The sequence below is a fragment of the Alternaria infectoria genome (assembly GCF_024043175.1).
Source record: "Alternaria infectoria strain BMP 0036 chromosome Unknown scaffold_19, whole genome shotgun sequence".
In the NCBI taxonomy this organism is placed as follows: Eukaryota; Fungi; Ascomycota; class Dothideomycetes; order Pleosporales; family Pleosporaceae; genus Alternaria; species Alternaria infectoria.
In genome coordinates this window covers 363,951-384,505 of record NW_026250708.1, presented here as the reverse complement: position 1 = coordinate 384,505, position 20,555 = coordinate 363,951, and the positions used below count along the sequence as shown (strand labels likewise).

At 54.5% G+C, this 20,555-nt stretch overlaps 7 protein-coding genes across 7 annotated transcripts; 3 read left to right on the top strand and 4 right to left on the bottom strand.

The window, feature by feature from the left end:
- Window positions 1–518: 518 nt before the first annotated feature.
- Window positions 519–2,522, bottom strand: J4E92_008898 (uncharacterized protein; the record flags this gene model as incomplete). Its single annotated transcript, XM_051500247.1, has 6 exons — window positions 519–607; window positions 653–803; window positions 1,324–1,708; window positions 1,768–2,206; window positions 2,254–2,359; window positions 2,412–2,522. 6 exons carry the CDS (start codon window positions 2,520–2,522, stop codon window positions 519–521), a joined length of 1,281 nt encoding a protein of 426 aa, XP_051349635.1.
- Window positions 2,523–3,235: 713 nt separating this feature from the next.
- J4E92_008897 (uncharacterized protein) lies at window positions 3,236–4,715 on the top strand (the record flags this gene model as incomplete). Its single annotated transcript, XM_051500246.1, has 4 exons — window positions 3,236–3,449; window positions 3,505–4,371; window positions 4,421–4,524; window positions 4,668–4,715. The coding sequence occupies 4 exons, from the start codon at window positions 3,236–3,238 to the stop codon at window positions 4,713–4,715; spliced, it is 1,233 nt and encodes a 410-aa protein (XP_051349634.1).
- A 1,172-nt stretch (window positions 4,716–5,887) lies between these two features.
- Window positions 5,888–7,095, top strand: J4E92_008896 (uncharacterized protein; the record flags this gene model as incomplete). Its single annotated transcript, XM_051500245.1, has 4 exons — window positions 5,888–6,012; window positions 6,065–6,137; window positions 6,186–6,894; window positions 6,953–7,095. 4 exons carry the CDS (start codon window positions 5,888–5,890, stop codon window positions 7,093–7,095), a joined length of 1,050 nt encoding a protein of 349 aa, XP_051349633.1.
- An 889-nt stretch (window positions 7,096–7,984) lies between these two features.
- Window positions 7,985–10,301, bottom strand: PAB1_2 (Protein phosphatase PP2A regulatory subunit B; the record flags this gene model as incomplete). The annotated part of the gene is made up of 2 exons (XM_051500244.1): window positions 7,985–8,114; window positions 8,164–10,301. The coding sequence occupies 2 exons, from the start codon at window positions 10,299–10,301 to the stop codon at window positions 7,985–7,987; spliced, it is 2,268 nt and encodes a 755-aa protein (XP_051349632.1).
- Window positions 10,302–11,379: 1,078 nt separating this feature from the next.
- On the bottom strand, window positions 11,380–14,597 carry J4E92_008894 (uncharacterized protein; the record flags this gene model as incomplete). Its single annotated transcript, XM_051500243.1, has 2 exons — window positions 11,380–14,476; window positions 14,590–14,597. 2 exons carry the CDS (start codon window positions 14,595–14,597, stop codon window positions 11,380–11,382), a joined length of 3,105 nt encoding a protein of 1,034 aa, XP_051349631.1.
- A 2,362-nt stretch (window positions 14,598–16,959) lies between these two features.
- On the bottom strand, window positions 16,960–18,618 carry J4E92_008893 (uncharacterized protein; the record flags this gene model as incomplete). The annotated part of the gene is made up of 3 exons (XM_051500242.1): window positions 16,960–17,316; window positions 17,366–18,201; window positions 18,249–18,618. 3 exons carry the CDS (start codon window positions 18,616–18,618, stop codon window positions 16,960–16,962), a joined length of 1,563 nt encoding a protein of 520 aa, XP_051349630.1.
- Window positions 18,619–19,389: 771 nt separating this feature from the next.
- Window positions 19,390–20,489, top strand: J4E92_008892 (uncharacterized protein; the record flags this gene model as incomplete). Its single annotated transcript, XM_051500241.1, has 3 exons — window positions 19,390–19,627; window positions 19,692–19,949; window positions 19,999–20,489. 3 exons carry the CDS (start codon window positions 19,390–19,392, stop codon window positions 20,487–20,489), a joined length of 987 nt encoding a protein of 328 aa, XP_051349629.1.
- Between the last annotated feature and the right edge of the window lie 66 nt (window positions 20,490–20,555).

The window sequence follows — 20,555 nt, the reverse complement described above, 5'->3', positions numbered from 1 at the left end:
GCTTACGGTCAAAGGTTGAGTACCACTACTGACGATATAGTTGAAGGCCTGAAGCACGGAAGCGCATACTCCAGTATATGGACTTGTCTGAGGGGCGGGAGTTCTCCAAGCTACGGGAGATCACGGGCAATTCGCTGTCAATCCATTGGCCTCACGACATATCTAGTATCCTCATTGTCGCATCGAACAGTGAGCTGCAGCTCAATCCGGACTTCGAAAGTCACGTCCGGCAGCTGAAGCACTGGACAGTCGGGCCCGACCTGGTGGAAACATTCCCATACTTGGACTGCATTCCGACGACGCCTTGATCACGCATGCGTCGAATGACTTGGTCAGCGCCGCAGCTGATGCAAGACTTCATTGTACTATACGGTGTTTGTTGATCGTTTGTAGCAATTCGGGCTATATGTCCCGGCTACACCATTCCACCACAGGCTGCCCATGGGTGACGTCAAACACCTTGCGCCATCCAAGTTATTGACTCTCACGCGTAAAGAAATGGGGGCAAGATACGTTGTCTACTCGGCCGAGTTTGCTTTCAACAGGTTCCTCTCCTTCGTGACAAGTGCGATGGAAAATGCGATGACGGAGGCGACTAGCCCAAGCACTGTCGCAAGTTAGCAAAGTCAGGCCTCGAATTTTCTTGACTTACCGAATACTTGCTGCGTGGCGTGTATATATGCCGGCATTAGCAGCTCGCGAAGACCGTCGCCCACATGCTGAATGTAGGCGATATCAGAGGTCGCCTTCTCGACTATCTCGGATGCGTCATTCCTTCCCTCCAGGGCATGATTCAGGCCCATCTGCAAAACGATTTGAAAGGCTGCAGCAGCCCCGCTCACGCCCGTAACGCCCCCCACGTTACCACTCAGGTACAAGCCAGAGCCAGCAATGGCTACGTCGTCCTTCGCCACTGCGGATGTCAATCCAACGAACACGGCCGAATGAGCCATGCCTGTTGCAAAGCCGGCGGGGAATATTAGGAGGGATCCCCAGACTGTGGTATGCCCACGCCAGAATAAGAGCAAAAGAATGAAAGACAACGCTGAGCTGGCACTCGCGAGTATGGTAGGAGCTTTGTAACTTCCGGTCCTGGTTTGTGTTAGCTCGCCATCCCAGATACGTGAACGGAGGACCGTACCGCTTGATCCATGCCCCCGTCAGGAGGCCACCGACTGTATTTCCAACCACAGAGGGTATGAGGTAGGCGCCGGCTTCGCCAGTCGATGCATTATTGGTGACCTGGAAGTAGATGGGGATAATGAACATTAGCTTGGCACTAAGTTAGCCTTTCATCTTTCAGCTACAATTGCTGGGTCTTACTGCGGTCTGAGAAAAGTTCTGCAGGAGAAGGATTCCATAAGACGTGCCAACAACGTAGCGGGTGAGTAGTTGGACAGGAAAGATTGACTCTTTCGCGAAGTACCGTTCGTATACGACAAACGTTCCAGCACCGATAACAGCAACGCAAGCGGATGTGATGATGACGGGGTGGTTCCAATCGTATTTCTGTCCGCCAGTGTCCAGGACGAATAGCGCAGTGAAGATGGTTATACTCATGCATACCGCTCCGATGAAGTCGATACGTCGTAACTTGTCGCGAGTGGATTCACAGTGCCCAGGTTTGAAAGTCTTCTGTGGAACGTCCAATTTCCACTGGACTAAGACAATCGAAAGAATGACTGGAGGAACTTGTGCCAAGAAGGCCCTGCGGCATCCATCAGTAACTTGTGTGCGTAACGAAAGAACTGCCATCTAAGGACTTACCAGCGCCAGCCAATCGTGGAAGCAAGAAACCCCCCAATTACGCCGCCACAGCTTCTTCCAACTGTCTGCACCACATTGACATAGCTTCGGTATAGCGCGACTTCGTGGAAGGGCAGCAGATCAGTCAACAAGATCGACACCATGCACACCATTCCAGCGCCCCCAGCACCCTGAATTGTACGAGCAGCGATGATCTGAGCCATTGACCGGCCCAGTCCCGAACCGAGCGTTCCAATTGCGAAGAGGACGTAGGCCACCTGCAAACACGACTTTCGCCCAAAGATGTCGCTCAGCTTTCCGAAGAGTGGTTGCGATATACACATGGCCAGCATGTAGCTTGACAGGAGCCAAGAGCCGCTCTCGAGGTCATGAAATTCGGACGAGATCTTGCCATACGTGGCTAACACTAGCGATGTGTCCGCTTGGGAGATGAAGACACCTGCTACGATCAGCGGAGGGCTGTGTCGACAGAGTAAAGGCACCCACCGATCAACAAGATAGAAATGGTTGTCACCAGCGATCGTTTCGGCGTTGAGTGGTCTTTCGCGGACCCATCTCCTCGCTCAGGATCCTGCGAAGCGCCATTGACTGCCTACAAAAACTTAGCTAACAAAAAAGGTAATTTTGGGATGAGAGAAGCTCACCTCGTATGATGATGTCAGTTCAGGAAACAAGGGTGTCGCTTCGTCGACTTCTTGAACAGCCGTCTGTGCATCCCATCCTGGTTTGACGGGGCTTCGCTGACGATTTACCATATTGTGTGAAATTTGGAGGTGTACGACTTCGAAGACAACGTAAGGTCGTGATCAATTTCGAAGCGACTCTGAGCTGGCTTAAACTCAGGATAGACTTGACTGCCCAGATACATCTCCACTTCAACGGTGCACGCTCGGATCGACATGGACTCTGCAATGCAGTGTCATGCAAGTCGATTACGCGGAGTTGCGGCACGACTGACATCGTTTGAACAACGATATCCGTATTCGTTTCATCCAATCGAAAGTATACGGTCGCATATCGGCTTCCGCGAAATCGCTATAACCGCAAACGACATGGTGCCGCTAGCATGACCTTGCATTAGCGCCCGCTTTCGTACGCTACCACACTGACATTGCATATCGCATCATGAACGGCGTGAGAACTACCATTCGCGCGGCGATACCCCGCAATGCTTGTCTATGTACTCTGATCACAGTCACATAGCACAGTCTTGTTCTCGAATCATCAGACTCTACGAATCTCATGGCGTGTGCTGAGCTGAAAACGGTGGCTTCGGAGAAATGTATCCACTCCCGTAATTCTCAACACAGATCGCGACATTCGCAGCCACAAAGTCGGGAAGGACGGGACTGTGTGATCCGTGTATGAATCAAGTCTTATCCCACACCATAAGTATTGCTATCAATGCTGTATCCACTTCCGACATATGTCCGGTTCAACAACAACTGGGGCCACAACAGCTATCAGAATGGCCGCAACCGATAAGTCAACTCCCGATATCTCTACGGTTGAGGACATTTCGAGCATACCTCTCCAAAACATGAAGGACGAAGACAAGATCCAGACTGACGCCGATGGCTTCGCTGGCGATGTGGAGAATCTGCCGAAGGGGTACTATCTCAGTTCCTTCTTCCTTGGTACATGTTGCGCCGTGGGCTTTGGTGCTTGGGCTGGCAATGCTGGTAAGTCCGCTACTTGATGAATCACATGAGAAAATGCCTAACGATCGCAATACAGGCTTTGCATATGCTGCACCTATTTTGGGAACTATCAACGCGGATATTGGACCAGATCCTAACATCCAGTGGGTGGCACTGGTGCATCCAGTTGGACTGTCCGTAGGTATGGTGCGTACAAAGACCAATCTCGACTTCCACTCGTTCATCACTGACTTCGACCAGACCATCATAGGAAGACTGAGCGACATCTTCGGCCGTCGTTATTTCTTCATCGTGGGGGCATTCCTCGCTATGATCGGAACACTGATCAGTGCTCTCGCCATTAACGTCAACATGTTGATCGTTGGATCCATGATCAAGGCCCTCGCCGCTGCGACGCAACTATCCTGCTACTACACCATCGGCGAACTCATTCCATCCAAGTACCGATATCTCATGATTGGCGCAATCAACGTCTGGAACCTACCTGGGCAGGGTTTCGCCCCCGTCGTTGCGCAGAGCCTAGTTGCGACTCGCGTTGGTTGGCGAGCTGTATACTTCTTACTCACTGCCGTCAACGGAGCGTCTTTGATCTGCTACTGCGTATTTTACCATCCTCCCAACTTCCACCAGAAGCATGGTCAGAGGGAGAAGAAGATGGATTTCGTTAAGAAGTTCGACTACGTTGGCACGTTGCTCTATGCCGCTGGCCTTACTATGTTCTTGCTTGGTCTTTCGTGGGGCGGCACCAAGTATAGCTGGACGTCAGCTGAAGTGCTATCTTTCATTCTCATCGGCTTCGGCTGTCTTGTTGCTTTTGTATGCTGGGAACTCTTCATGGATCTTAAGGAGCCTTTGGTTCCTATGAGTCTCTTTCGCCATCGCCCATGGGTCGTATCGGCAATACTCACGGGTATTGGGGCTGGAGTATACTATGCCGGTGCAAGTAAGTGTCTATCATTGAGTCCTGCTAGGAAGCCGCTAATCTTCTGCAGTCATTTGGCCTCAGATTACACAGAATTTCTACGCCAACGGCGACCTTATGCATGCCGCGTTCCTTTCCTCGTTAGCCAATTTAGGTATTCTGATAGGCGGTTTCGTGGGAGGATGTCTGGCTGGACCGATCGGTTATCAAAATTGGCAGATTACCGTGGCTATGGCTATAGGTGGCGGACTTCTTGCGTGTAAGCTTTGCTCTGTTCCGGTACCTACCCTCTTAACACGTACTAACGGAGGCAACAGCTGTGTCAACAGCAAACCCAAGCAACCAAGCCCAATCTTCTGCGCTAATCTTCTTTTCTGCCATGATGATGGGTTACGTCGCGGACATCGCCCTCGGAAACGCGATTCTCACGATAACCGATCAACGAGAGATTGGCGCTGCTGGCGGTGCTGCTGCATCAGTACGCACCGCTGTCGCGGGTACATGTCAAGCAGTCTACAACGTCGTCCTGGCGAACAGGCGCTCGACGACGGTATCTGCTGCAGTAGTACCCGCCGTGTTGGGCGCTGGCTTGCCTAAAGATAGCACTGCTTCGATCCTCTCAGCCTTGTCGTTGGGAACGCCTGCGGCATGGTCCGCGGTAAAAGGACTAACCCCTGAGATTAGAGCAGTTGCGGTATCGGCCTATCATTCGGGCCTGTCACAAGCTTTCAAGACAGTTTATCTGGTGTCTTTAGCTTTTACTGGACTGGGCATATTGTTGTCGCTGCTTGCGCCGAACACGAGTAAATTGTTGACTGAGAAAGTCGCGGTTTCTCTCCAGACGCGGAAGCCCAAAGAGGAAAACGCAGCATAGCGCAATTAAACCACGAATAGTCTTCAGAAGCACGGGAGTATATAGCACGAGCGTGATGGTGATGTCTCCCCGTCCGCGGTCCGGAAGAAGTCGGGCAAACGTCAGCGCCTCAGTCGCGCCCCGCCAACCCCTCGTGCCCCTCCACTTTTCCGTCTCCGCACCTGCATCATAGCCTGCCACCCACGCGCTCCCGCAACAAAGCGCGTCAATTCCCGCAACACTCTGGATGCCGTCCTCAGCTCGCGGGCCAGAACCATGTCGAGCATCGCGCTCGGGAATTTTTCCACAAAATTCGGGCTTGTTCCGGAGAAACTGGCGCAGTGACACGCGCTGACCGCCGCCCCGGCTGAAGCATCGTGAGCTGCCAGTGACGTCCGGCCAGTTGCCGAGGGCTATAGCTTCCCAGTGGCCTGCCAAACAAATGCCACAGAAGTGTGGTCCGCCTGCCCGACTCTACCCACCCTGACTTCATAACGATAGCCAGCTCCGCTTTTCGCTGAACTCTGAGCTTGATAGCTTTTTCACCATCCCTCTCTCCAAATTTCCCCATTCCCCATACTGCTTTCCCATCTTCCCTTCCACCGCTGATACCAAGTCGTCTTGTCGCTTCGTTCGTCCCTACTGATACACCTTGTAAATTCAACTCTACCAAAAGTTTACACCATGGCTTCCAACGGTAACGAGGGAGGCCCAGTTGCACAGGAGAAGATCAACACCGATATCATCACTCTCACGCGATTCCTCACTGAAGAGCAGACCAAGTACGCGGAGGCAACAGGAGACTTCACGTAAGTGCCAAAATCAGAGCATTCAGAGCAGAGAACTTACCATTCCCACCAGACTACTATGCCACGCACTGCAATTCGCCTTCAAGAGCATTGCCTACTACATCCGGAGAGCAACACTCATCAACGTATGCAACTTATCAAAAGTCAGACGAAACCTCAACTAACACCCCCAGCTCACCGGCCTCCAAGGCACATCCAACACAACCGGCGACGACCAAAAGAAACTCGATGTAATCGGCGATGAGCTCTTCATCTCCGCCATGCGCTCCTCGGGCCGCGTGCGCCTCCTAATCTCGGAAGAGCAAGAAGAAGCCATCGTCTTCAACGAGCACCCCAACGCGCGCTACGCCGTGGCCTGCGACCCCATCGACGGATCCTCTAACCTCGACGCCGGAGTCGCCGTCGGCACCATCTTCGCCGTGTACAAACTACCCGAGGGCGCCAAGGGCACAAAAGAAGAGATGCTTCTACCCGGCACCGAGATGGTTGCTTCAGGCTTCACCATGTACGGCGCGTCCGCACAGTTGGTGCTTACAATGAAGGGCGGAAACGTCAATGGCTTTACGCTCGACAACGCGTTTGGCGAGTTCATCCTCACACATCCGGACATGCGCGTACCCAAGACGAGGAGTATTTACTCCGTCAACGAGGGTAACAGCATGTACTGGGAAGAGCCTGTTAAGCAGTGGTGTGAGAGTTTGAAGAACCCCGCTGAGGGACAGAAGCCGTACAGCGCGAGGTACATTGGTTCCATGGTGGCGGATGCGTATCGCACGCTGCTTTATGGTGGTATCTTTGCGTACCCAGCGGATAAGAAGACGCCAAAGGGCAAGTTGAGGATTCTTTATGAGTGTGCGCCAATGGCTATGGTTTTTGAGAATGGTATGTTCACTCCTTTCTTCCTATCCCAATGTACTCCTGCTAACTTTCTTGCTTGTAGCTGGCGGTTTGGCGGTAAACAGCAAGATGGACCGTATGCTCGAGGTCGTCCCCGAACACATCCACGACCGATCGGGTATCTTCCTCGGCTCGGAAGGCGAGGTCCAAAAGGTCATCGATGCGCACAAGAACTACAAGAAATAGGCGTCTGTGGATAGCTTGGAACGTGGGATGGCATATAATTGGGCTATCACGGGCATATAAGCAGATACCTTGCTGGTCAAGACTCGAGTTTACGACATCGACGCAGTGTTATTGAATGACGATACCAATCTCGACATCTCTTCATTCTCGTTTTGTCATGCGCGTGTAATGATGACGGTGTCTGACGGTGTCTGACCTCGAGATGGTGATGGTATGGTTGTATGCGTGGTTACAGACTTTGGAGACACTCAAGCAGACAAGTTGGGAGTCATCACATCAAGAACCAGTCGTGAATATTGTAAGATCTATTAGGAGTATCGACTACATGCCTAAGATCTTATCTGCTCATCTCTCCCCAGCAAAGCTATCCAGTACGGACTAAATGCTTCGAACCCGTAATCCTATCCACATCTACCATGAATTATCGAGACGCCGAAAACCCGAACATTGAGAGCCAGCTTAGTATCGTAAAGCTGCTCGTGAGGTATCATACTGTTTGCGCAAAGAAAATCCATCCACACAGACCCATATCATGACGTTTCGAAGACGTGGCGCCGTCTATGATAACATGCACAAAGCGGGGAACAAAGAAAAAACATGAGAGGAAAACCAAACTCTGGAGATGCGAGTTTGGGTGCTGTAGGTGTCCGACGTTCCAGTGAAGGAGTCAGTCACCGGGGAAAGAGGTATCGTAGTAGGTAGCTGAGAAGTGGACATCGAATCGTGAAAACTTTTGGGTGCATGGGTCATGAAAGCCGTCCCGTGTCGTGAATGAAAACCGTTACCCGTGCGCCGTTCGCCGTTCAGAAAGATCATGCGACCATCGTAACTTGTTGCCTTTCGAGAGAATCGCGAACTGAATCCTACTCAGTGGCAACTAGAAAGAGGTTTAAGCATCTTCCTTGGTCTCCTCCTTGGGGGCCTCCTTCTCAGGCTCACCCTCTTTGTTCTTGACGTATTCGTCATAGACGCTCATGGCCTCGTCGACCTTGGCGCGGAGAGCAGACTCATCGGAGGTGCTAGGATAGTCAGTACGGAAGGTAGTGCGATGGAAAGTGGAGAACTTACAGGGTGATCAACTCGCTGTTGTCCATCTCGAGGAGCATACCGGTGATCTTGCCAGCGAGCTCGGGCTGCATCTCAGCGATCTTGGGGTAGAGAGCCTCACCGAGCATCTGCTTCTGCTGACCAGGAGGAGCGCCGCTCAGAGCACCCATGTCGACGCCAGCACCGGCGGGACCGCCACGGCCGCCCTGAGGGTAACCGGGCATGGGGGACTGACCGGATCGGCCGCCCTGGGGCATACCGCCGCGACCGCCTTGAGGAGGGAAGGCGCCCTGACCACCGCGCATGCCGGGAACACCAGCCATCGGGACCTGGGGCATACCGGGCATAGGAGCCATGGGGCCGCCACGACCGCCGCGTCCGCCCATAGCCTGCTGAGCAGCCTGAGCAAGCTGCATGTACTGCTGGTTCATGTACGCAGGAGGGAAGGCACCGGGAGCCATGCCGGGGGGCATGTACATGGGAGGCATCTGCTGGCCGTTGGGACCACCGCGACCGCCTTGCTGCCCGGGCATGCCGCCAGGGAAACCAGCGCCACGACCACCTTGCTGGCCTGGCATACCGGCGGGGAAGGGCATCTGACCACGGCCACCAGCGGGGAACATCATAGGCTGCTGGCCAGGTGCGATGAACATCTGAGGGATACCACCGAACTGCTGCTGCTGTTGCTGCTGCATGCGGAGCTGGTTGCGGGCCTGGATGGTAGCCTCGAGCTGGTTCTTGCGGACATCCTTGCGCTGGGCAAGAGCGACGTAGAGGGGCTTGCCCTCGATCATCTTCTGGTTCATCTCGGTGACAGCCTTGGTGGCCTCGTCGGGGTTGCTGAAGCAGACGAAGCCGAAGCCCTTGCTCTTACCAAGGATCTTCTTCTCACCCTTGATGGTGACCTTCTCGCCGCTGGCGTTCTCGTCCTTCTTCTCGTCAGAAGAGTCAGCCTTGGACTCATCCTTGGACTCCTCAGTCTTCTCAGCCTCCTTGGGCTCCTCCTTGGCCTCGTCCTTCTTCTCGTCGGATGGGCTCTCGGCGCGCTCAGCGGGCATGGCATCGCGCATGACCTTGGCGGAGGTGATGGTACCGAAAGGAGTGAACATGTCGCGCAGCTTCTCGTCGTCAACGTCGTCGTTGAGGTTCTTGATGTAGAGGTTGACACCCTGGTACTTGGACTGCTTCTCGAGACGAGCGGCCTCGTACTGCTTGCGGAGCTCCTCCTCGCGCTCGTGCTTCTTCTGGGCACGGCCGACGTAGAGCTTCTGGCCACGGAAGTCAACGTCGTTGAGCTTCTCGACGGCGTCAGAGGCGGCCTCGTGCTTGATGTAGTTGACGAAGCCGAACCCGCGGCTCTTGCCCTGGTCATCGCGCGCGATGGATGCAGAGGTGATGTCACCGTGCTTCTCGAAGAGCTCACGGAAGTCCTCGTCAGAGACATCGAGGTCGATGTTCTTGACGTAGATGTTGGTGAAGTTGGCCTTCATCTCCTCGAACTTGCTCATGCGCTCCTTCTTGGGGATGTGGTGGCCGACGAAGACCTTCTTCTCGTTGAGCAACATGCCGTTGACGTGCTTGATAGCGTTGTTGGCAGCCTCGGCGGTCTCGTAGTGGACGAATCCGTAGCCCTTGGAGTTGCCGAGCTCGTCCTGAGCGACCTTGCAGCTGAGGATGTTACCGAAGGCGGCGAAGGTGTCGTGGAGAGCCTTGTTGTCGATGGCGTGGTCGAGGTTCTTGATGAAGACGTTGCCCTGGCCGGTCTTGCGCAGAGCGGGGTCACGCTGGGACCACATGATGCGGCAAGGCTTGCCCTTGATGACGGTGTAGTTCAGCTCTTCGAGGGCCTTCTCGCCATCCTCAGAGCTGTTGTAGTTAACATAGGCGTAACCGAGCGAGCGACGGGTAACGGCGTCACGGCAGACACGGATAGACGCGACCTGGCCAATCGACGAGAACAGCTCGAAGAGCATGGCCTCGGTGACGGAGGGGTCGAGCTCGCCAACATAGAGCGACGCGGAGTTCTGGTTGTTCGCGGGGGCAGCGGTGGTGGGGGTGGGGGCTTCGCCCTGGGCGGCAGCGACGTTGGTGTCGACCTGAGCGCCGTTGGCGGCAGCACCGTCCTGGACGGGCGAGGTAGAGTTGGCGACGTCAGACATGATGTATATCTGCGGGGTCGCAGGTTAGCGGAGGGGTCCTAATATTGCGGGCACGAGCAGCGTCGACATGTGCCAGTGCGCTCGCTTCGCAAAAAGTTTCAGCACTCACCTAAGTTGCAACAGAAGATGTGCGGGGTAACAGAGTCGGCGGATGGGACCAGGAGCGCGGGCTGTGCGGGCGCGCTGGTTGCTTCTTCGTGCGAAAAAGGTGAGACCAAGTAAGACGTCTGTCGGGTGCAAGCGACAGTGGGAGACGAAGAGTTGGCGGTGGTCGTCGGACGGGCTTTTCTTGTTGTTTTCTGTATTTTTTTGTTTCTTTTTCTGTTATGAACGGTCCACTGGGAACCGAGGGCTTGGAGAGCTGTGGGTGTAGTTGGGGGTGGTTAAGCGTTTGGGGGGGAGGGACACGACGAGGTTGCCAGTCTTTATGCGCAGGTGTGTGATTTTTTGGGTGGTCCGGGCGCCGCGCTAGCTTCTTATAGACGGCGCAACCAGGGCGGTGAATGAAGGAGCCCTGGGCAGGCAGACAATGGCGATGGGTGAGCAAATAGGAAGGCAGTCGGCTGACAGGACCGGGGGCAGTGGCTTCACTACAGTGTTCTTGTTTGTGAAAGAGCAGACAAGCGTAACAGCCGCCGCGATACTGGACCCTGACCTTGTGCGTATCACATGTCAGATACGCGAGTAGGCGTATGAGGAGGGGTGGAACAGAAGAGTTTCTGCAGTCGCGATCATGCATTGTTGCAAATCTTGTGCAGGACTGTACCAATTTGATCAATACTCGAGAAACAGAACAAAGCGAGTTTATCAAGTGCGCACTGAAACCAGGTTTGGCGCCGCTGACCAGCTATCCTGGGGTAAGGTGCATCTCTGTAAGACGACGCACAACATACATGCACAAGCACTGCGAGCTAGACAACCGTCTTCGGAGACAAGCGCAATCACGCCTCCAAGGCGTATCCATGTCAGATTCGACAACCTACGAGATGGTATTTTGAGTAGATATTCAAACGGGTATCGATACGGTGCGAAAATGCTAAAATGCCAACCACGTCATCGTCATCAACGAGTACTCAGACTACTCCTTGAGAGTATCATCCCACCCTCCTTGCTCGGTCAAGTGATTTTCTACACGTGCTTTGCAGTCTTCCAGGCCTTGCCCAAGTGCCTCGTTCCACTGGCTTTCAACAAGACCGACCTTTTCTTTGAGGTCATCCGTTAGTCGCCGTTCTTCGTCTGCCCTGATGGCTTTCATCTCTTGATTCACACCCGTAAGATCCTCGCCTTCCAAGAGTCGTTGTGTCTCGAGAAGTCGGGAGCCTGCGGTCATAACTCCAGTTTTGACCTCATGCAGTAGGCAGAGCAGATTGATCTGCGACTCAATAAACTGGTACGCCGAACGACCAGCATGAGCCAACAGAGTGTACAAATACTGTAGAGGGTAGTCGTGGTATGCTGGTGTCTCCGCATACTCTTGCGGTGGGACCAGAACTCCGAAGCCATGCAAATTGCGGGGTACTTGCTGCACGATTTCCAGTAGTCCAGGCGCAATGTCCCAGAAAGCTGACAACTGCGCTTCGACACCCCGAGTCACGTTCTGCTCGATGACGTTCATGAGGTCTTCGTAGCGCTTCAACGTCTCCTTCTCAAAGGTGACTTTGCGATCCTGGCCATCGCGCTGGAAGAAGGTCGTAGCTTCCTTGACCTTCTGCTCGTTCTTGGTCTGGACGTACGGCAGGACAATAATGTCTCTGTAAAGATCGTTGCGCTCGTCTTCCAGGTCGAACATCTCCTTGTGCAGCTGCTCCCGGGCCTCAAAGAGCCATTTGTGCAGGGTAAGCATCTCCAAGAGTTCTGGTTTCTCATCGCCCTCTTCCTGCATCTGGTTTGGATTGGGCTCTTGCGCCTCGCTGCTCAAACGTCCTTTAAGGTGCTCCATCGATGCCGTGGCTTTGGTGATGCGCTCGCAGAACATGGCGTGCAGTGGGTTGGCAACTTCAGCCTGAAAGCTGTCGAACACCCACTGAACTACGTCCTGAGCTCTTTGATGCTCTCGCGCTTCAAAGTCCGCTTCTGCTTTCGCCGCCTCCGCAAACGACATGACTCCATTCCGAACATTGTCCTGGATGTTGTATCGCAGTTGGGCTCTTCTGTCAGACAGCGAGGCATTTTCTTGCTCTTTTCGTGCTTCAATCTTCGTCTTGAACTTCGCCTTCGTACTCTTTACGTCATCGAGCTCAGATAGAGTTCGCAGGCTAGTCCGGATAGTTGCCAAATCGGGGTGGCTATTGTTAACTGCGGGGTGATGACGTGGGTACGATGGCGGGAGAGTGACTAGTCGGGATACATCCAGCTTATGTGGGTCGGGCGTTGCCGTAGCGGACCTGGGATAGTAACCGTAAGGCTGCTGCTGCGATGGCTGTAGACTATCTTCGTGTAGTCCGACCTTCTCGGGTGGGTATTCATTGGCTCCGTAAGCTGGTCGACTGCTGGATTCGCCTCGTTGCCTTGGAGTAGACAGGTCTTCACCCGTCCACTGTTGGTTCTCGCGGGCCTCCTTCGGTAATAGGCTCATGTATTTGGATTCCCGTTTACTCCGCTCCACCCTTCTGCCACCCCCAACCCCAGATGAGCCGCCATCGCTCTCCCACCAGCGACTGGCTGAGCGTCCCCGCGAATCTTGCTCATCGGGAATGGTACTCATAGCCATACTCGGGATGGGCGAAAGCGAGGGATGGTAGTTGTTCGCCCACGAAGCATCGCGAGCCTTCTGGCTGGATGCACTTGAAGGAGACGCCGGTTCGGTATGCGGAGTGAAGTTGCCAATGGAGGATGCTGGGCTGGCAGCGGTCGTTGGCATCGAAGAGAAGCGTGTATCCGGGGATTCACCAGCTACAGAGCCTTGAGATCTCCTGCTACTATGACCTACAGGCGTGGCCTGAGTGTTCGGTGTAGCTGATCTGCGCCCAGAATTGCCGTACGAGCGCCACAAGTCTCTTGTCAAATCCATAATGTCTCCAGCCATTGCGTCGAAAGCTCCAGAGTACCGATCACGGCGAAGTCGCGACTCAGTGACAATGAACTCGGCAAACAACTCCAGCCTGTCTTGGTCCGTTTCCGCAGCCATCTCTTTTTCAATGAACTGTCGATGCCGCTCCATGGAGGCAGTCGCAAAAGCGTGGACGTTGGCTGGCTTCGGGGTGCTCAGCGTTGAGCTTTGTACACCCATTTTCGATGTATTGGGTGTTTGCGTAGCCGATTCATTCGCAGCTTCTGAGTGTCGCGTCAGATCCACTTCTCTTTCATCACCGTAGATACGTAATGGCGGAGTGGGTAGCGCTTTCGAGGGGATAGAGACGGGTGCTTTTTGTGCTGAACGACTGAGATGTTCCATACCTGGCGAGAAAGGTGGCGTTGCGACAGACAAAGATGCAGCCTTTCCGTTCACGTCCATCCGAGGCGTGGAATGCGACGACCCAGGGTCTTCAAGAAGGTGTCCGCTTCTGGGCGATCGCAGGGCACCTCCACTCCTCGGTGTGCCTTTGGTGATGGCACCACGACGTGTCAACCCACCCTCAGGCGTTCCCAAGTCAAGATTGGCGGGTTTTGCTGACTCTGCTTCCAAATCTTGCGCCCAAGGGTTGTTGCTCGGCTCGATCCGTAGCTCTCGAGCAGCACGACTCTCGCTCCTTCGCTCCCGAATGCCTCTTGTACTAGTTTCCCGTTTGTTTGCGCGGTAGAGAGTGCTGCCGGAACCCGATGTGATAGTCGTTGGTCCCGAGGATATCGAAACGCTTCCGCTTTCTGACGTTGGCGCAGGATCTGATAGATGAACAGCGCGAGGACTCGTATCAATGTGTAGACCGTGTGCCGCGGGGGACCTCGATCGCACATTCGCCTGCTCCTCCTGCCAGCCCTGAGGTGTAGGTGGTATCGGAGTTAGTGTTGTTTGACCTGGCCTCCTCGTTGGAGGCGCGGAGGGTAAAGTAGGCGCTCGATTTGCTGGCGGTTCTGTTCCGGGGCCCATACTTTGCGATCTTGAGCTGCTGGGCGGCGGGCCCGGCGGGGGCGGGGGCAATGGGGCATTTCTACCCCAGCTTCCCCCTGGTGGAACTATGGGCGATTCGTCAATAGGCGTCCGGGTCTCGTAGCCTGGTACGCCCGCAGATGCAGCTCTGCGAGAGGTTGGTGCTCGGATAGGCGACTGTGTGTCGGGGCTGTACCGCCGTTCTAACGTGTTTGCAATGTAACTGTAACGAAGTCAGTATCGGATCGTGCTACAGTGTACATTGACATACTTGGAAGTAGCCCTCTGTGCGACCAGCCCAGGAGAAGCTGGCGCCCGCTGGATCGCATCGGAAGTGCTGATATGGAGCGAGTCGATGTTGCTCGGAGCAGGGCTATGGTCATTGTTCCGATTCCTGAACGATGACAGACTGAACTTGGAAGCCAACTTGTCGCGCGATGCTGACCGACCAGGCCCGTTTCTGGGCGGTGGAGGAGGGAACAGCGGATTCGATGTTATGCTCGTCGCGCTAGAGGGTATGACCATAGATCCGGGTCGGCTATGGTACCCAGAGATGGGTCGTGCCGATGATGGGGTACTACTCGGCGGTGGTGGAGGTGGGGGATGGGGAAACGCGCCGGCCGACATCTGAGGCGACGAGGTATTGCTATGGCTGCTCAGGGACTGCGATACGTTCGGATTTTGGCCAGGGGAGTACGGAGGCGGTGGGGAGGGCATCGACGCTGTTGCCATTAGCATCACATCTCATTATGCGCGGGAGATTTCCACGAAGGGTTTGCGCAATTGATACAAGGCTTCGACACACAGGCATTCATGCTTTGCGAAGACGAAAAGAAAGTCTATCCAATCTACTACGTATGATATGAGAGGAGGAGGAAGTAGGAAGTGATATATACCTTCCATGCCCGTCACATCCTGGAGCCTCGTAGGGACCGACGTCTGGCTATGCTGGACATGCTGCCCGCTGACGTTCCCTCCCCGCGTCCATTGCTGGGGATTGTATGGCACGGCTGGACCCGAGCCCCTCATGGCCATGGGAGAAGCAGCGGCGCTGGGGGAAGGCGCATACGTCGAGGGCGTTGGGGAAGGCGTGAAGGGCAGGCTCAGAGATGAGGAAGTCCCCGGCGTAGACGACGAGCCATGCAGGTACGCGTGGGGGGAGTGATGGGGCGGGGCGAGGGTGGTGTTGAGGAGGGGAGGTTGCACAGCGAAGCGCCGGGGAGATATCTGCGGAGCCTGGAGGTGGGCGGGATGCGGTGAGGGCGGTGGTGGAGGCAGTCGGGGCGACGGCGGCGCGGGACTGTAGGCGTGCTCCATGGCTGCCACTATCAACTTTGATGTCAATTAGGGCTGGCGGCTCCCAAGTGGTACGGGCGAATCCAGCAGCGGAGACGCGATGGGGCGGCGTTGGTCGCTGCACCACTCTCGACGTTGTCACCTAGCACGCGAACGCAGAGGCCGAGGCGCGCAAGGATGCTGGGTCATGCTGTGTGTCGGTCAACGATGAGGATGGAAGGGAAGGCGGCCAATTCGACGCCGGGCAAGCAGACGTCGATCATGTCGGGCACGCGGCGTGCACGTCTAGACTCGATGCAGCGTCGACGACGGAGGTTTGGCAAGGTAGCGAGGCTTGACTTTTGCTTGTCCAGCGAATGGGCGCCGCCTCATGCATACGCCCACATGCACCTTATGCACCATCCCTGCCCGCGACCAGACGTCGGCGGCTAAGTAAAGAACAGGCACCACACGGTCGCCATCCTCAGGCCATATCTGCGCCCGTCTAGCAGCCCTCGGAACAAGCACTATCAATCCCAGGTGTGCTGCAAACCGCCGATGTATTCCGGGCGAAACTCGGACAGCCTCGTGACACGTTTATCGTCCTGTCCGACATGCGACCGTTGTGGTGTTCGTCTTGGTATCCAAGAAGAAATCCCCACACGGGGCGATATAAATAGTCGCTGTGGGCCCACTCCAACACGCGCAACGGCCCACCCCAACCCGGGCCCTAAATCTCTACACCACCATGCACCGCCATCTCGAAGTGTCTTGGTGCCGAGTTGCTTTTCGCTGGCCGAGGAGGCAACAAGTCCAATTATAACGCAACACAACATTCGTCTCCAATGTCGCATACGTGGACATTGCTACCGATTATACATGATGATGCACATTCCTTTACGAGTTGGTGGTGGTGTCGCAATCCTATCATGGACTGAGGTGTGAGACAAAAGGCACACTGATGACCGTGGGAGGAAGCGATTGCTTGCTTGCTGATGGCCGTAGTACGGTTCTCGGCAATCGTGCATTCCCAGACCCAGGTCTGACAGCGCGTTAGCCCCAGACGCGGTCATGTATAGTGGCGGCACAGTACCACGTTATAGATGACAGCAGGGCGTTCTCCGCGTCCAAACCCGGCTGATGATGTTTGATCATATTAAATCAGCCGGCGCGCCATCAGATGATCAGAAGTGACGCTCAATGGCAAATATGTATATGTGGTGCAGGACCACATGTGGCAGCAATATGTACCATGCTGCAAGCGCTGTCTACCGAAAATGCCCATGAACGCCTCGCTCAAGTGCTCAACCCACAAAACATGTATGAGCTGGTGGAATGATCTACCGCTCACTTGTCTTAGTCGTCCTTCTTCGATTCCGGTGCCGGGTCATCCTCGTCGTCCTTGGACTTCTTCTTTTCCTCCTTCTTCTTGCGGTCCTTCTTGAGTGCTTCCTGGACTTTCTCGTCCTTCTCTTCTTGCAGTTCGTCCCACTCAACATCGTACTCGTTGGCAACAGCCTTGATCTCCTTGCGAAGCGCATTTCCATCTTCAATCAGGACTTCCCACTTGCGCAAATCGAAATTATGTTGCGCGTACAACTTCTGCTGTCGGCGGGATACAGTGAAGTTCATGGCAGACCGGTAGCTGACTTCGCGGTTGTGGTAGAGGAACCATACGTAACCTCCAATAAGGGTGGAGAGACCGACAAGGTACTGTTCAAAATGTCAGATAATCCCAGATTCAAGTTGTGACCAAACTTACCGTGACGGGTTCCATGACATCCCAGCCCAGCTCTGTCTGGAAGGTGAGGTAGTACACAACGCACCACCATCCAGCGATGCCGACGAAACCAGCCCTTGCAACGTTCTTTGCCGCCGCCTGCGCCAGGTCGTCGCACTCCTTCTTCACACTCGCCATCTCGCTGATCTTCTTAGACGTCTTGCGCAGACGCATTCGCAGATAGTAGGTCCTGTCATTGAAGCTGGGCACACCCACCCGAATCTCCTCTGGTGCACCTTCAATCTCAATGGCGAATTCCTGCCCTCGAGCAGCATCGCGAATGAAGTCGCCAATCTCGGTGGACGAGGACCATCGCACAAATTTACGCTCGCCTTGCTTGTCTGCCGGTGCTTCCTGGCCTTGCCCGGAGTAAGACTCAACGCCTCCCTTACCAGGCCCACCTCGCAGCTGCTCAGCTTGCTCAGGTGTCTTCCGATCTTGGCTGTTGAGCTTCCCTGTCTTCTGAACCTTTCCATCGATACGGATCTCGTCGACCTGTTCAAAGTCCTCCTCGCCGTCTTTCTCGCTGAGACTCTCGCTTTCGTTACTGACTGGTGTGCTTTCCACTTCCTCCGGCTCTGCGTCGTGCTGCATTGAGTCCTCGGCGCGAAAGTAGACATTCGGCTGACGATCACGACCCTCCTTGTCCTTAATTGTGGGTAGCTCGGCTTGTATCAGGCGTTCGAGGTAGGAGATGGGTTGCTGTGGGTGGACGAGGAGTGCTAGCGGTTCCACGTCTTTGCGATCGGTGTTCATGTCGCTCGTCGTGAGTGGCAGGATGATCTTAAGCATCCGCGACGGGGTAGTGAGAAGTTTGCCTATCTCTTGTTAGTGACGAAGTCCTCATACAATAAGAGAGGCATACCCTTGGTCATGGCTCCAGCGCTCCTCTGTCGCGCGACAGGCGGCAGGTCGCTTCCTTCCCTGTGCCATGGTGTTCGTATTTGCTTGCCCTTGTCTTCCTTCAGTTTCTTTGCGAAGTGGTCCTTCTCTTCCTGTGTGATGTTTTCATTGAGGTCTGCAGCAGGCCGCGCATTGGAGTTGCTGTAGTCTCCATACTTGTCAGTCTCCTTGTCCAGGCCTCTGGGCTTGGTCGCATAGCATCTGAGCTGGGAGGATGCCCTAAGCTGTATTGATATGCGTGGAGAGTTGCGTGTGAACAGTGGCGCGCATCGAGCGGTCGGGAAGGTTGAGGCGCGTGGGAGCGAGGCCAGCGCCGACAGTCGGTGCCTCATTGTCGGCTCGGGGATGATGCAATGACCGGGGGGATCGGATCGCGGCGTAATACACGGAGACGCGAAGACGTAGTTGTGTCGACATTTCAACAGATCTCAGGAGACACACGCGACAAGCAGGGTTCCAGCATCCACATCTTGGGCGACGTCATTGCTGGTAATGAGTGGCTTGAAGCTGTGGCTGCGTGGCTGGAGGTCCTCATCAACATCGATGTGCCAGGTGCGATCTTCCGACATATCTCACCTCTACCTAGACGATGCAACTTACACTACTCAGATGCACTTGCCGTAATACTAACAAATTCTTCCGTAAGCTATTCGATCGTAAGACTTAGCTGTGAGAATGGCATAGACGAGATGTCGATACTTCAAACTATCGATGTGGATGTGAGTCGCAACATCGGCGGTAACGGACATAACGCCTCTGAGTACGCCAATTGAAACAATTATGTGGACATCACGTCAGATTCTTCACCGACGAAGTTCGGTTCTTGTTAGGAGTGCGTGAGAATTAGGAGTACGTGAGGCATGAGGGTAACGCGGCTTTAGCGGAGATATTCGACTCAACATCACTTATCCACGAAGTTGCATGGGTCCGCTAATGCAACTGGCTGACACTCTCAAAATCTGTATCACCGAACGTATTCCAAGTTGCCATGTGTAAATATATAAGAAAGACCTATATGGGCAAGTCCTGGATTATCACACCATCTCACCAACTTCCACTTCTACCCCATAACGTCTCGTCTCCACGCAGCCAACTCCATCAAAATGGTGAAGACATTCCAGTTTCAAGACATCCAAGTCCCATCTCCCGGTTTTGGTTGTATGGGCCTCAGTCATGGACTGGGTAGCAACCTCAGCCTTGAACAAGCCGAGCCCGTTCTTCTCAAAGCCATTGAACTCGGTTGCACTTTCTGGGATACTGCCGTCGTGTACCAGGCTGGTGTGAACGAAAAGCTTCTAGGAGACTTCATCCGAAAGCACAACGTTCGTGACAAGGTGTTCAGTAAGTTCTCCTAATTAGAGATTAAGATCTCGTACTGGCAGTATCGCTGATAGTCTATGTTCAGTTGCCTCAAAGTGTGGCGTTGCATGCTTCGATGGCGAGTCAGGTGTAACCAACAGCCCAGCTCATATCAAGAAGTACATCGATGGTACCATTGAGAGGCTAGGATTTACACCCGACCTCTACTACCTCCACCGCATCGACCCCAAAACACCCCTAGAGGAATCTATTCCCGCACTCGACGAATGCCGCAAGGCAGGCAAAACCAAGTACATCGGTCTTTCAGAGTGCTCAGCCAAGACACTCCGAAAAGCAAACTCAAGTACAATTTCCCCTAACCTATCAGCCTTCACCTTACTAATCCGCTCAAGTCGCCAAAATCCACGCCATCCAAGCCGAATACTCCGCCTTCGAAACCCTCCACGAAACCGACTCCCTCATCGCCACCGCCGCTGAACTCTCCATCTCCTACATCGCGTACTCACCCCTCGGCCACGGCTGGCTCGTCGACAACTTCGATTACGCATCCCCCGACGACTTTGCGCCGGACGACTTCCGGCGTACTGTCCCCAAATTCCAAGGCGAGAATTTCTACCGCAATAAAGCGATTGTGGAGGAGATTAAGAAGTTGGCGAAGAAGAAGGGGTGTTCGACGAGTCAGATTGCCTTATCTTGGGTGGCGGGGCAGGGGATGATGCCGATTCCGGGGACGACGAAGGTGGGGAGGTTGGAGGAGAATTGGGGGAGTAGGGATGTGGAGTTGAGTGGGGAGGAGATGGCGGAGATGAGGAGGATTGTTGATCAGGCGAAGCCGGAGGGGGAGAGGTATGGGGAGGCGCATCGGGCTTGGGTTGGACATTGAGGGTTGGGGAAGGTGACGAGATGAGCTTCTTTTACTCGTAGATTGCGAGATGATTGTTCCAGCTTT